Raw genomic sequence first — 16,381 nt, 5'->3', positions numbered from 1 at the left:
TGCACAGATAACTACATGCCACAAGGAGACTGCTGTGTTATGAACTGCCATACCAGTGTGTCTTCAATGGAGAAGATGACACACCCATCACCTGACCTCCTGCCTGATCATGCTGCCACACTACAACTTCTGAGACCATCAATGATGACTCATACTGAGGAAACTGTATTTCCTGTCAGAGATGCTCAGTGATCCTCAGAGCAGAGAGAGGTATGATTCTTTATCTTTGATAAAAAATGTCAGTGTTTTTAATTCAATTAATTAATTAAAATCTTGTTTATTGCATAAATAATTCCACACTCAAATGATTATACTTGTTGACACTTTTTGAGTTTTAATTGACATTATGGATTACAAATCTATGCTTTTTCTACTCTGTCTCTCTGTGCAGGTATTGCTGTCTTCTGAGTTCTTCAGTGTCCCAACTGAGACATTCAAACCTCATTGCAGAGCTCATGTCTTTCCTCACCATCATGCGAGTGTGAGATTGCTCTGGATTCTGGTTATGTGGCCCACAGCACCTATAAGGTATTTCAATATTGTTCATTGTATAACTTATTTGTAGTTTTTAGGGTTTGTACAGACAAATAAAATGTTCCTTTTTCTGTATTTTTTAGAACAAGCTCGTCCAGTGTGCCTGCATTCCAGCTTCTTAGACTCTACGCAAGTGGACAGAGTATCAGTGTTTGACCACTCTTACAGACACTGACTTCTGTCAACTCACTGCTACTGATCAGGCACTTCATCCAGGAAGACAGAGGGCTGCAAGCCTGTCATCATTTCCAGTGTGGCTTTGTATTCTTGGGGTAGCATCAGATTTTTCCCACAAATATTCAAAGGTAACATTTATTTTAAGCTTAGTTATTAAATCAAAAGTCTTCTCTTGTGTTATGTCTGTGAAGGTTCTCATGGTGTCCTTTGATGTAGTCTCTCTCTTTACTTGCATACCCACTACGGAGGCCGTGGAGACTGTCAGAAAACGACTACAAGAAGACAGCTCCTTGGAAGACAGGACCAACTTCACACCCGATCAGATTTGCACACTGTTAGACCTCTGCCTTACCACTACATATTTCAAATACAACGAGGGTTTCTACAGACAAAAACATGGCTGTGCCATGGGCTCCCCCGTGTCACCTATTGTAGCCAACCTTTGCATGGAGGAAGTGGAAAGGAAGGCTCTTGGCTCTTTCAAAGGAAGAGTACCCAGCCACTGGTACAGATATGTAGACGACACCTGGGTCAAAATCAAAACTCAAGAAGTGGAATCCTTCACTGCGCACATTAACGCCGTGGATAAAAACATCAAGTTCACCAGGGAAGACACAAAGGACGACTGTTTGCTTTTCCTGGACTGTGCTGTGCACATTGAAGAGAACGGCAACCTCAACATTGAAGTTTATTGGAAGCCCACACACACGGACCAGTACCTCCTCTTTGACTCCCATCACCCTCTGGAACACAAACTTGGAGTAATTAGGACACCCCCCCGGGCAGAACATGTTCCCTCTAAGCCTGAAGGGAAAAAGAAGGAACACAAACATGTAAATGAAGCACTTAAAACATGTGGCTATCCTAATTGGGCGTTTATAAAGTCAGCAAAGATGCACAGAAAAGAACATCAGATACCAGCGAGGGAGGATAAGAAAGACAGATGCAACAACATTGTCATCCCCCATGTACTAATTAGACTTAGTAACCGACACCCCATACCAGCATTACATAGACACTTGGGGGCTGAGCTGGGTGGGTGGTGTTAAAAGCACTTGTTTTGTTAGATATATTTTTTCAGAAACGGCACAGTCTCCTTTGTGGCAAAACCTTCAAACTTCACCATCCTCAGCTGAAACAACAACATCTTAACACCATCTTCATAAACTGCTGAGCCAAACCTGATCCATCAGTGCTGGACTGCACAGATAACCACATGCCACAAGGAGACTGCTGTGTTATGAACTGCCATACCAGTGTGTCTTCAATGGAGAAGATGACACACCCATCACCTGACCTCCTGCCTGATCTGGAGACCATCATCATGCTGCCACACTACAACCTCTGAGACCATCAATGATGACTCATACTGAGGAAACTGTATTTCCTGTCAGAGATGCTCAGTGATCCTCAGAGCAGAGAGAGGTATGATTCTTTATCTTTGATAAAAAATGTCAGTGTTTTTAATTCAATTAATTAAAATCCTGTTTATTGCATAAATAATTCCACACTCAAATGATTATACTTGTTGACACTTTTTGAGTTTTAATTGACATTATAGATTACATATCTATGCTTTTTCTACTCTGTCTCTCTGTGCAGGTATTGCTGTCTTCTGAGTTCTTCAGTGTCCCAACTGAGACATTCAAACCTCCCTGCAGAGCTCATGTCTTTCCTCACCATCATGGGAGTGTGAGATTGCTCTGGATTCTGGTTATGTGGCCCACAGCACCTATAAGGTATTTCAATATTGTTCATTGTATAACTTATTTGTAGTTTTTAGGCCTTAACACAAATAAAATGTTCCTTTTTCTGTATTTTTTAGAACAAGCTCGTCCAGTGTGCCTGCATTCCAGCTTCACAGAAAAGAACATCAGACACCAGCGAGGGAGGATAAGAAAGACAGACACAACAACATTGTCATCCCCTATGTAGCCGGTGTATCAGAAAAACTCAGGAGAGTTTTCTCCAAATACGACATCCCAGTGTACTTCAGACCCAGTAACACACTCAGACAGAAACTGGTTCACCCGAAAGACAAAACTCCTAAACACAAACTTAACAATGTGGTGTACGCTGTACAGTGCAGCGAGGAATGCCCAGACTTCTACATCGGAGAGACCAAACAGCCACTTCACCAGCGCATGGCACAACATAGAAGAGCCACCTCCACAGGACAAGACTCAGCAGTTCATCTGCATCTAAAGGACAAAGGTCACTCTTTGAGGATGCCAATGTTCACATTTTGGACAGATGGAGGAGTGAAAGAAGCCATTTACGTCCACTGTGAGCGACCATCTTTGAACAGAGGCGGTGGTTTACGACACCAACTGTCTGCCATCTATAATCCAGTTTTGAGTTCCCTCTCCAGACACCGTAACGTCCACTCACATCCTGGGAGTGGGCGTGGGTGATTTCCTGACCTCAGGAAATCACATGATAGGGTGGGGCCAGGTTTCACAATGAGCTCACCCGAAACCCTGGCTGATTGGGACCCACACCCACTTTCACACCTTGGCTCATGTGATTAGGTAGAGGATCATCAGGGGGTTCTTTGTCCCTCTTTGGGGGGAAACTCCCACTGGGTTTAAATCTGGGACTCTCCACCATTGACCCTTAGAACTGAAGAAGCTTCTCGGATGAGAGGTGAAACGTCTTCAAGGAACTCAAAGAAGTCCAGACGCTTTTCTTTCCAAGCTCCTTAGACTTCACTTGTGTTAATTACATTTTATTTGTTGTTGTTTTCTTTTAGATTTATATGCAGTGATTGGATGTGGTGGAGCTTTGTTAACCGTGTGGAAAACATCTGTTTGTGATGATATTTACAATGAGGCTTTAAGGTGACAGTTTCCATGTAATTTCAATCCTTTTACTAAGCAAAAACATGTTTGCAATTAACATGTTTTTTCAGTTTTGTCTTTTGGATTTATGGTTAACATTCCTCTGTGACAGCAAATACTAAACTGGTCCAAGTAACCAGCATATCATTGGTCAAAGGCAAAAAGGACCACATGTCACACTAGCAATGAATTTTTGACTTTGTTTGTGTTAGTATAGAGTAGGTCTAACAATGGTTTTCCACATCTGCTCTAATATATATAGATAATGGGTCAGACATATAAAGTCATTTTGAAAAGTTCATAAAGGTCATTTATATGTGTTCCTCTTTATCATTTTATATCAGGTCACACAGCTGACTTGAGTTTTGATCAGAGTAGAACCATAACATTCATGCTAATGGTTCTACTGTTTACAGTTACTTTATGATGGATTTCACCCTGGTCACAGCACTATGTGAAAAGCTGTTAGAGGTAAAGTTAAGCCAATTAATACATCATCATAAGTCACTCTCTAACGCAGGGCAGTGATTATTATTCACTGTAATTTATTCCACAACAATGTTCTTTATTTGATTCTTTAAATATGCACATCGATTGTTTTAGCTCTGTGACTCTCCACACCTGAAATATATCACAATGTGGACTTCATTTCGACAGTATTTTGTAGATTGGTACCATATTTATCATCGAATCATCTTGTGCACTTATTAACTAAATGTTGTTTGTTTTTGTTTTTTTGTTTGTTTGTTTGGGGGTTGTTGTTGCCATTTTTACCTTTCACCAACTGTGTAAATTCTGCAATTTTACCTTGGTTTTGTTTCACATCAGTTTATCTGCTGGCTGGTATTCCTGTCTTCCTTCTCTCACCCCAACCGGTCGCAGCAGATGGCCGCCCCTCCCTGAGCCTGGTTCTGCTGGAGGTTTCTTCCTGTTAATAGGGAGTTTTTCCTTCCCACTGTCGCCAAAGTGCTTGCTCATAGGGGGGGTCATATGTCATATGATTGTTGGGTTTTTCTCTGTATCTATGAAGCGCCTTAAGGTGACTTTTGTTGTGATTTGGTGCTATATAAATTGAATTGAATTGGTTTTCTTTCTTTTCTAATGTTTCTGGTCATTTTTCACAGTTAAACAAGTAACTTTGAGGTTACGTCATCGTTTTCAGCTGTTATCTGTATACATTTTTTTCCTAATAATTACATTTCTGCAAAATTATAGCAGTTCTGGTAAGTTGTAATATTTCTGCCAAGTTATTAATTTTTGACTAAATTATTACATTTCTGCTAAGTTGTAGCTTCTGGTAAATTACAACATTTCTGCTGAATTGTTATGTTTCTTCTAAGTTATTGCATTTCTGCTAAGTTATTACATTTTTGCTAACTTGATGTTGTTCTGCAAAGTTATTAAAATTTCAACAACTTTTTAAACACTGACTTTGATTTCTTCAGCTTCTTCAGCTATTTTCAAGTATTTTCAGCAGACAGCTTCAGCTTTACAGTTTCCTCTAAGTGATTGCAGTTCTGCTAAGTTATTACATTTTAGAAAAGTTCTTTTGCTTCTGCAAAGTTTTTACAATTTCTGCAACTTTTCAGCTTTTTCAGCTACTTTTTGCATACAGCTTCAGCTTTAAGCATCCACACTGCATTTTCGCAGGAAATGCAAATTTTTCTAGTTGGGTGGATGCCGTAGGCATCCACACTATTGAGATCCTGTTTCTCTTTATTCTTTATCCTTTATTATTCTAGTTGCTCCGTTTCTTTGCCGCTTAACTACTCCCTCAGTTTTCAGCCGATTTTTACCATTCAAACTCTAAACTGTTCTGCTATTTCTGCTTTCGACTGCTATATCTTTTGGTACTTATTACTATTATACTTTTTAAAATATTACACTTTTTTCCTTTAATTTGTCCCATTGAAATGAATGGGAAACTTCTACAATTCTGCTAAAACTTGCTTGTCTTTGAAACTTAACTACTTCCTCATACTTTCACCTAGAAACTCCATTCAAACTTTAAAACGTTCTCAGATGATTGGGCTATTCCTGTGTGATTCAGCTTTTTCATATCTGTTACCGTTTTCATGTAATGACTCTTTAAGTTTTCAGTTACAACTTTGTGATTTTTCAGAAAATACATGTGTTGCTATGGTTGCTATGCAATTAACTCCCACTGCACACTCGTCCGTTCTGAATTTTCTCTTCATGTCTGAACAACTCCTTGCTACTCGCTCAATTTCCACTCAACTTCCACAAATTATACATCAAAACGTAGGTATTTTTGCTGGCTTTAAGACAGTGTCACTATAATTATTGTGAGAGTTACGTTTTTTTCACAATTTGCCTCGAAGTGACACATGGTCTAAAAACTCCCCATTCAAAGTCTATGGGGAGGTTGTGAAACTCAGAGCTGAAATACTGAAACTGAAGGCATTTTCAAATCGTCATATCTCCTTAACGAAGCAAAGTTAAGACATGAGGCTTGTCCCTGTATATCTTCAGACACTCCTGACACTCACAATTCAAGAATTATTTTCTCACCTATTACCGTTCTGAGATGAGTTAGACTTGTTTGAGGGGTGGAAATCTGTCCTCCTCTCATTTTTCAAATTCCGAAAATGAAGCCGTTTCTTCTCTCGTCATATCTCCGCGACGGAGATACAAAGAGCTATGTAAATCGCAGTCAAAGTACACCAAAGTCCGCTGATTCACCCAGTGCAAGAATTATGCTTCTATCCCACCTAGTTTTTGAGTTACACGACGTTTTGTAACTCCAAAAAACGGCGTTTTTCACGTCTCACCGCGATCTAATTCTGACTCCTCATCACCCTTTTTTTCAAAGCGCCCGCCCCCTTAGAGGTGGCGCGATTGGTAATGACACCGCTCTTCAGACCAGAGGTCGTGGGTTCGATTCCACCTTGGCCCACATGTTTTTTTTTTAACTACAAATTTATACACTATCACAGACCGGTAATTCATATTGATAATTTATTACAATTCTGCAAAGTTTAATGATTTTAGCAGCTTTTCTAATATGGACCTCAGATTCTGGTTAACAGTCTATGGCAGAAATACATACAAGTACACAGCCTGATGAAGCAGACAGAAGCAGTACCTCTGATTGGTTCCGCAGTTTCACCTCTTATCAGCACAAATCTCACCCTCTTCTGCTGTTTTCACCTCTTTTCTGCTAATTTGAGCTTCTGTTCCACAGTGCACTCAGCCTCTTCTGCTGTTTTCATTAGAATTTTAAGCTTTTCCACCTTTTTTCAGTTACGTGAGAACCAGTTTGGCTCAATGAGTAGCTGAAAAATATCAGCCTCTTCTGCTGTTTTAGCAGGATTTCAGAGTTCAGCTTTTTCACTTGTTTTAAGCACAAATTTCAGTTTCTTTACCTCATTTCACAACAAAGTTCTTCCTCTTCACCTCTTTTCTGCTAATTTGAGCTGCTGCTCCACAGTGCACATTTTCCCTCTCATCATATCTTTGCTTGTGACCAGAACTCATTTGGCTCAGAGGGTAGGGCATCTGTCGTGAGACCCGGTGGCAGAGGTTCGAATCCTACCTGTGACAGCTGCTACACATGTTCACTGCTTGCATGCGCTCTGCTTTCTTGACACTCTCCAGTGTGTCATTACACATACAGCCATCTTCAGCAAGCACTTCTGCTTCTACACTTCTTTTCAACTCGGCTTTTTGCTTCTTTACCTCTTTTCAGCAGAAATTATTCCTCTTCACCTCTTTTCTGCTAATTAGAGCTCCTGCTCCACAGTGCACTTAGCCTCTTCTGCTGTTTTCATTAGAATTTTAAGCTTTTCCACCTTTTTTCAGTTACGTGAGAACCAGTTTGGCTCAGTGAGTAGCTGAAAAATATCAGCCTCTACTACTGTTTTAGCAGGATTTCAGAGTTCAGCTTTTTCACTTGTTTTAAGCACAAATTTCAGTTTCTTTACCTCATTTCACAACAAAGTTCTTCCTCTTCACCTCTTTTCTGCTAATTTGAGCTTCTGCTCCACAGTGCACATTTTCTCTCTCATCATATATTTGCTTGAGACCAGAACTCATTTGGCTCAGAGGGTAGGGCAGCTGCCGTGAGACCCGGGGGCAGAGTTTCGAATCCTACCTGTGACAGTTGCTACACATGTTCCCTGCTTGCATGCGCTCTGCTTTCTTGACACTCTCCAGTGTGTCATTACACATACAGCCATCTTCAGCAAGCACTTCTACACCTCTTTTCAACTCATCTTTTTGCTTCTTTACCTCTTTTCAGCAGAACTTCTTCTGATTCACCTCTTTTCTGCTAAATGTTTAGCCTTTTCACCTCTTATTAGCACAATACTAAGCAGCTTCTGCTAATTTCACCAGAATTGTCAGTCTCTCCACCTCTTCTTTGTAAGAATCAGTTTGGTCCAGTAAGGTGAGACGCCGCCTATAGATCAGAAAGGCCAGGTTCGAATCTCGCTCAGGGCAATGTTTTTTGTTTTTTCAACTTTTTCTGCTTTTTTCAGCAGAAATCTTCAGCGTAAGGCATCCACACAGCATTTTCGCAGGAAATGCAATTTTTTCTAGTTCTACTTTATTCTAGTTGCTTCCGTACGTTTTTTGGCGCTCAACTACTCCCTCAGTTTTTGTGCTATTTTCACCGTTCAAATCTTAAAAAATTCTGCTCTTTCTGCTCTTTGTGGCTATATCTTTTGGTGCTCATAACTTCTATACTTTTTGAGATATTGATTTATCTTTTCAATATTTTTTGCTCTTTTCTGCATATTATCAGTGGCCTCACTGATTTTCCTTGCCGGCTTGACCTGTGTTTTAGCTCAGTGAGATGAGCGTCCATTCTCGGACTGGGAGGCCTGGGTTCAAATCCCGCTTATGGCAACATTTCTTTCAGTTAACAGTTAAACTTTTTTAACTCTTTTCAACAGAATTTTAAGCTTTTTCAGACCTTTTTCAGCAACATTTTCAGTTTTTTCACCACTTTTCAGCACAAATACCAGCTTTTCAGCTGTTTTTAGTAAAAACCTCTTTTCAGCAGAATTTTGCTCATTGAACTCTTTTCAGCAAAAATTCTTCTGATTGAACTCTTTTCAGACAAGTTTTTCAGTTTTTTCTGCTATTTTCAGCAAAAACCTCTTTTCAGGAGAATTCTGCTAATTGAACTCTTTTCAGTAGAAATTCTGCTGATTCAACTCTTTTCAGCAGAAATTCTCCTGATTGAACTCTTTTCAGCAGAAATTCTGCTGATTCACCTCTTTTCTGCAAAGTTTTCAGCCTTTTCACCTCTTATTAGCACACTTCTCAGCTGCTTCTGCTCATTTCAACACAATTATCAGTCTCTCCACCTCTTCTTTGTTAGAATGAGTTTGGCTCAGTGAGATGTGTAGCTGCCTTGAAACCAGAGGGGCCAGGTTCGAATCCTGCTCAGGGCAACCTTTTTTCCAGCAGACAACTTCAGCGTTAAGGCATCCACACAGCATTTTTGCAGGAAATTAGGAAATTAGGAAATTATGGCTATTTGTTCGAGGGGAATCCTGAATGTCAGAAATACACTGAAGAAAACTCACACCTCTCTCTGTGTCTGTGTGTGTAAGGGCTGACTACAGCAGGTGCAGCTAATTTAACTGACCTAGATATACCAAGCCCAGACTCTCAACAGCCCCTGTTCACTTTACCCTCTGTGTATGTTTGTGTGTATCAATATTTCTCCTATGTTAAAGTATTACTCCTCAACCATAGTATTTCTGCTAAATCAAAGTACATATACTACATCTTAGTACTTCTGCTCAATCACAGTATTTTTGCTAAAACATATTGTGGTATTTGTGCAAGAACATTGAACTGTTATGTTATAGTATTACTACTAAGTCATAGTATTTCTGCGTTGTTATAGTATTTGTGCTAAAACGTAGTATCTCTGCCAAGTCATAGAATTACTGCAATTTAATAGTTTTTTTTAGGAAATCTGTTATGTTATAGTATTACTACTCAGTCATAGTATTTCTGCCAAATCATAGTATTTGTGTGAATTTGTATACTGTAATATCACTGTATTATGTAGTGGCTAAGTAGGGGCTGTTTACTAAGTGCATCAGTGTAAATAGGTCATCTCTTGTGTTGGAGTGCCCTCTTGTGGCGCCTTTTGGGTAGTGCCTTAGTAAACGGGAACCCTGTAAAAAGTGGCATCAGACTGATTTGTAGTGGAGGAATTTGTTACCAGTTTTCTTAATCTTTAATCTGTATGCATGTTGTAATGCATACCCTGTTCTTAATCATAGAAACCACACCATATCACCTCTCCACATCCTCCTACTGTATGCCATACCTCCCTGTACCATCCATCTGACCGCAATAAACTCCACCTGTGGTAATCTAATCCCTGGATGTCAGCCTCTCCTTCTGACCGAGGATAGTTATAGTATTTGAGCCAAATCATAGTATTTGTGCTAAAACATAGTATTTCTTCCAAATCATAGTATTTGTGCCAAAGTATAGTATTTCTTCCAAATCATAGTATAACTGCACAATAAAGGTTCTTGAGCCACATCAGTGTTTGTGCCAAATCTTAGTATTTCTTCTAAATCCTAGTAATTCTGCTCAATGATAGAATTTCTGCTATGCTTTAGTACTTTTTTCCTAGATTGTAGTACTTCTGCTAAGTCAAAGTATTTCATGTAAATCATAGTATTTCTACCAAGTCCCAATGTTTCTGCTAAATCATAAATAATGTTTTAGTACAAATTGTATGATTTGGTGGAACTTTCTGTGTTCCAGCACAAATGCTATGATTTGGCAGGAAAAAAATATTATTTAGTATAAATACTAAGTTTTAGCAGAAATGCTATGTTTAAACTTTAAAAAGTTCTGCTATTTCTGCTGATGTGTGTTATGACTTTTGACCATTGAAATGAATGGAACACATTATCTATGTGGTCACTGATTTTGCATGATGGGCTGAGCTGTGTTTTACCTCAGTGAGATAAGCATCCGTTCTCAGACTGGGAAGCCTGGGTTCAAATCCAGCTTATGGCAACATTTCTTTCACTTAACAGTTAAACTCTTTTCAACACAAATTTCATTTTTTTCACCCCTTTTCAGCAAAATTTTCAGTTTTTTTAACCCCTTTTCAGCACAAATCCAAACTTTTTCAGCTCTTTTTCAGCAAAAAACAGTAAAACTTTTTAAACTCTTTTCAACACAAATTTCAGCTTTTTCACCTCTTTTCAGAAGAATTGTAAGTTTTTTCACCACTTTTTAGCAAAAATACCAGCTTTTTCAGCTGTTTTCAGCAAAAACCTCTTTTCAGCAGAATTCTGCTCATTCAACTCTTTTCAGCAGAAATTCTGCTGATTGAACTCTTTTCAGCAAAATATTCAGTTTTTTCTGCTGTTTTCAGAAAAAACCTCTTTTCAGCAGAAATTCTGCTCATTCAACTCTTTTCAGCAGAAATTCTGCTCATTCAACTCTTTTCAGCAGAAATTCTGCTTATTCACCTCTTCTGTAAAAATTTCATATTTTCCACCTCTTATCAGCACAATTCTCAGCAGCTTCTGCTCATTTCAGCACAATTGTCAATCTCTCCACCTCTTCTTTGTGAGAAAGAGGTTGGCTCAGTGAGCTAAATAGCTACCTTTAGACCAGGAGGGCCAGGTTCGAATCCTGCTCAGGGCAATGTTTTGTTTTTGTTTTTTTTCTCAACTTTTTCAGCTTTTTTCACCATACATCTTCAGCGTAAGGCATCCACACAGCATTTTCGCAGGAAATGCAAATTTTTCTAGTTATTATTATTCTTAGGACTTCCGTACACTTTTCGCCGTTTAACTACTTCCACAATTTTTGTGCTATTTTCACCGTTCAAACTTTAAACTATTCAGCTATTTTTGCTAATTCCTGCTATATCTTTTGGTATTTTTAACTATTATACTTTTTAAAATATTCCACTTTTTTCCTTTAATTTGTCCCATTGAAATGAATGGGAAACTTCAGCAATTCTGCTAAAATTTGCTTGTTTTTGAAACTTAACTACTTCCTCATATTTTCACCTAGAACAACCATTCAAACGTTAAAATGTTCTCAAATTATTGGGCTATTCAGGTATAAATCAGCTTTTTCAAATCTTTTACCGTTTTACTTTTATGCCCCTTAAAGTTTTGAGTTGCAAAATTATGATTTTTCACAAAATACATGCGTTGTTATGGTTGCTATGCTCTTGGCTTCCAGTGTGCCACTGAAGCTTTTGCAATTTTCACTTCATGTCCGAACAACTTCTTGCTACTTGCTCAATTTTCACTCAACTTCCACAAATTATACATCAAAACGTAGGTATTTTTGCTGGCTTTCAGAAAATGTCACTATCATTGTTGTGGGATTTATAGAATTTTGGCAAATCTCCTCAGACCAACACAATGTCAGAAAACTCTCCATATAAAGTGAATGGAGAGCTTGTTCAAAATCACCGCTGGATTTCTGTAATGAGAGGCATATTCGAATCGTCATATCTCCTTAACGAAGCAAAATTAAGACATGAGGCTTGTCCCCGAATATCTTCAGACACCCCTGACGCTCACAATTCAAGAATTTCTTTCTCACCTATTACCGTTCTGAAATGAGTTGGACTTGTTTGAGGGTAGGAAATTCGTCCTTCGCTCAGATTTCTTCAGATTTCAAACTGTGGAAATGAACCACTTTTTTCTCTCGTCATAACTTTTTGTTGGATTTCCACAGAGACCTGAAAATTTCCATGATTGTTCACCAAAGCCTGCTGTCTCTTACGGTGAAAGAATGATATCGATACTCCAAATAGATTTCAAGTCACAAAGCGTTGTTTGAGGGCAAGTCAAGGCAGTTTTTGCTTCGCTCTACTCAGTTATGGTGCATTACAAGTCAAATATCTTTAATAATTCATATTTCAATGATAAATTGTAAACACTGGGGGATTCCCCCATCTCTTCTGAACAAAACGGTGTAAGAATGACCGCTCTAGCCCCTACGGTTTGGAAATTATGGTCATTTGTTTGAGGGGAGTCCTCACTATGAGAAATAGGCTGCAATAATCCTGTGCCTCTCTGTGCTGCGTGTGTAAAAAGAGGCACATGTTTTGGCGGGAAAAAGTACACAGGCTCTCTGATTGGTGGATTCAAATTCAGCAGCTCCCAGGCTGACCTAGAAACTTACTTCTCTCTCCCTGTGCATTTTTTTGCTGATTTTTTCATTTAACAAGTATATTTGAGGGACCCTCAGCATGTTCAGCATTTTTTCAGCTGTCCATTTTGCTTTTCCAATTTTTCTGTTTAACTTATTACTATTGTGCTAAATAATACTATTTCTGCTATTTTATAAGATTTGTGCCTAATATAGTATTTCTGCTAAATTACAATATTTCTGCTTTTTATACTATTTGTGCTAAAACATAGTATTTCTACTAAATGTAGTATTTATGCTTAATCATACTATTTCTGCTTTTTATGGGATTTGTGCCTAATATAGTATTTCTGCTTTTTATAGGATTTTTGCTCAAACATAGTATTTCTACTAAATGTAGTGTTTATGCTTAATCATCCTATTTCTGCTTTTTATAGGATTTGTGCTTAATATAGTATTTCTGCTAAATTATAGTATTTCTGCTTTTTATAGTATTTGTGCTAAAACATAGTATTTCTACTAAATGTAGTATTTATGCTTAATCATAGTATTTCTATATATTTCTGCCAGGTCCCCAGGCAGCCAATCCTCTGTGAGGACTGAGAAATTCAAATTTTCAAATCAGGGCCTGCACGGCTTCCCTGCCAATCATATATGTGTCCTGAGGCATTCAAATTTGCATATTGGGGCCTTCATGGCTTCTAAGCCAGCCAATCATATCTGAGTGCTGAGGAATTCAAATCCACAAATCAGGGCCTGCACGGCTTCCCAGCCAGCCAATCATATATGTGGTCTCAGGCATTCATATTTGCATATTGGGGAATTCGTTGCTTCTAAGTCAACAAGTCATCCATGTCATATATCTCTAAAAATTCACATTTTAATGATAAATTGTTAACACTGGAAGATTCCCCCATCTCTTCTGAACAAAACAGTGTAAGAATGACCGCTCTAGCCCCTACGGTTAGGAAATTATGGTCATTTGTTTGAGGGGAGTCCTCACTATGAGAAATAGGCTGCAATAATCCTGTGCCTCTCTGTGCTGCTGCGTGTGTAAAAAGATGCACCTGTTTTGGCGGGAAAACGTAAACAGCCACTCTGATTGGTGGATTTAAATTCGGCAGCTCTCTCCCTCTGTGTGTGTGTGTGTGTGTGTGTGTGTGTGTGTGTGTGTGTGTTTAGTGGGAGAGAGAGGACCCTGCCCTTATTTGGCAGCATGTCATTGTAGGATTTAAATTGAATATAGTTAGACTGGTTGACTGGATTAGAGCCTGTGTTTGTGTGTCCCTCTGTGCATTTGTGTTTCAATAAGTTATTACTATTCTGCTAAATCATAGTATTTCTGGTACTTTTCGGTACTTGTGCTAAATACAGTATTTCTGCTAAATCATACTATTTCTGCTTTTCATAGGATTTATGCCTAATATAGTATTTCTGCTAAATTATAGTATTTCTGCTTTTTATAGGATTTGTGCCTAACATAGTATTTCTGCTAAATTATAGTATTTCTGCTTTTTATAGGATTTGTGCTTAACATAGTATTTCTGCTAAATTATAGTATTTCTGCTTTTTATACTATTTGTTCTAAATTATAGTATTTCTGCTTTTTATAGGATTTGTGCTTAATATTGTATTTCTACTAAATTATAGTTTTTCTTCTTTTTATAATATTTGTGCTAAAACATAGTATTTCTACTAAATGTAGTATTTATGCTTAATAATAGTATTTCTATATATTTCTGCCAGGTCCCCAGGCAGCCAATCCTCTGTGAGGACTGAGACATTCAAATTTTCAAATCAGGGCCTGCACAGTTTCCCAGCCAATCAAATAAGTGTCCTGAGGCATTCAAATTTGCATATTGGGGCCTTCGTGGCTTCTAAGCCAGCCAATCATATCTGAGGGCTGAGGAATTCAAATCCACAAATCAGGGCCTGCACGGCTTCCCAGCCAGCCAATCACATATGTGGTCTCAGGCATTCAAATTTGCATATTGGGGAATTCGTGGCTTCTAAGTCAACAAGTCATCCATGTCATATATCTCTAAAAATTCATATTTTAATATTAAATTGTCAACACTTGAAGATTCCCCCATCTCTTCTGAACAAAACGGTGTAAGAATGACCGTTCTAGCCCCTACGGTTAGGAAATTACGGTCATTTGTTTGAGGGGAGTCGTCACTATGAGAAATAGACTGCAAAAATCCTGTGTCTCTCTGTGCTGCTGCGTGTGTAAACAGATGCACCTGTTTTGGTGGGGAAAAGTGCACAGCCTCTCTGATTGGTGGATTCAAATTCACCAGCTCCCAGGCTGACCTAGAAACTTACTTCTCTCTCCCTGTGTGTGTGTGTGTGTGTGTGTGTGTGTGACAGAGAGAGAGAGAGAGAGAGAGAGAGAGAGAGAGAGAGAAAGGCTTTTAATGGGATGATCTCATTCTAAGATTTAAATTCAATATATTTGAATATATATATATATATTCAGACTGGTTGACTGAATTGGATCTTGTGTGTGGGTCTCTCTGTGCATGTGTGTTTCCTCATGTGTACATATTTGTGATTGTGTGGCTGTAATAAATTTTTTTGCAGATTTTTGTCATTTAACAAGTATATTTGAGGGACCCTCAGCATGTTCAGCATTTTTTCAGCTGTCCATTTTGCTTTTCCAATTTTTCTGTTTAACTTATTACTATTGTGCTAAATCATACTATTTCTGCTATTTTATAAGATTTGTGCTTAATATACTATTTCTGCTTTTATAGGATTTGTGCTTAATATAGTATTTCTGCTAAATGTAGTATTTATGCTTAATCATACTATTTCTGCTTTTCATAGTATTTGTGCTTAATATAGTATTTCTGCTAAATTTAGTATTTCTGATTAATTATAGTTTTTCTACTAAATCATAGTACAGTATTTCTGCTTTTTATGGGATTTGTGCTAAAACAAAGTATTTCTACTAAATGTAGTATTTGTGCTTAATCATACCATTTCTGCTTTTTATAGGATTTGTGCTTAATATAGTATTTCTGCTAAATTATAGTATTTCTGCCAAATTATAATATTTGTGCTAAAACATAGTCTCAATTTAAAATTACAATATTCATAGTTCATCACAGTGTCTCTGGTAAATCACAATATTTCTGCTCTGTTGTACTATTTTTCTAAATCATAGTGTTTCTGTAATGTTTAAGTATTTTTGGCTAAATATATTCTTTCTGTTATCTTATACTATTTCTCCTAAATTCTTGTATTTTTGAGAAGTTATCATGTTTCTGGTAAGTTACAATATTTCTGCTAAATTCTGCTATGCTATTGTATTTCTGCCAAGTATTATGTTTCCTCTAAGATATTGCAGTTCTGCTAAGTTATTCCATTTTAGCAAACTTCTTTTGCTTCTGCAAAGTTTTTACAATTTCTGCAACTTTTCAGCTTTTTCAGCTACTTTTTGCATACAGCTTCAGCTTTAAGCATCCACACTGCATTTTCGCAGGAAATGCAAATTTTTCTAGTTGTGTGGATGCTTTAAGCATCCACACTATTGAGTTCCTGTTTCTCTTTATTCTTTATTATTCTTAGGACTTCCGTACACTTTTCGCCGTTTAACTACTTCCACAGTTTTTGTGCTATTTTCACCGTTCAAACTTTAAACTATTCAGCTATTTTTGCTAATTCCTGCTATATCTTTTGGTATTTTTAACTATTAT

The 16,381-nt window shown here is 37.9% G+C and overlaps 1 protein-coding gene and 1 long non-coding RNA gene across 2 annotated transcripts in view; one reads left to right on the top strand and one right to left on the bottom strand.

Moving 5' to 3' along the window:
* LOC147336347 (uncharacterized) overlaps positions 1–16,381 on the bottom strand; it is a 397,968-nt gene that overhangs the window by 81,306 nt on the left and 300,281 nt on the right. The gene's annotated exons all lie outside the window — the stretch shown is intronic.
* On the top strand, positions 891–4,968 carry LOC147336370 (uncharacterized). The gene is made up of 2 exons (XM_086287788.1): positions 891–1,594; positions 2,537–4,968. The coding sequence occupies exons 1-2, from the start codon at positions 891–893 to the stop codon at positions 3,123–3,125; spliced, it is 1,293 nt and encodes a 430-aa protein (XP_086143914.1). The 3' UTR covers positions 3,126–4,968.

Source organism: Aulonocara sp. 'chitande type north' Nkhata Bay, linkage group LG3, assembly GCF_057382095.1.
Source record: "Aulonocara sp. 'chitande type north' Nkhata Bay isolate Kocher_YH1m ecotype deep benthic linkage group LG3, A_spYH_male_GT1.1, whole genome shotgun sequence".
Lineage (NCBI taxonomy): Eukaryota > Metazoa > Chordata > Actinopteri > Cichliformes > Cichlidae > Aulonocara > Aulonocara sp. 'chitande type north' Nkhata Bay.
Note: the sequence above shows the minus strand (reverse complement) of the source record. Positions and strands in the feature narration are given on the sequence as shown.

Excerpts from the sequence above, each read along its gene's own strand:
- LOC147336370 (XM_086287788.1), top strand. The coding sequence starts at position 891 with ATGTCTGTGAAGGTTCTCATGGTGTCCTTTGATGTAGTCTCTCTCTTT. Across the intron at positions 1,595-2,536 it reads CCTAATTGGGCGTTTATAAA|AACAAGCTCGTCCAGTGTGC; the intron begins GTCAGCAAAGAT and ends TGTATTTTTTAG.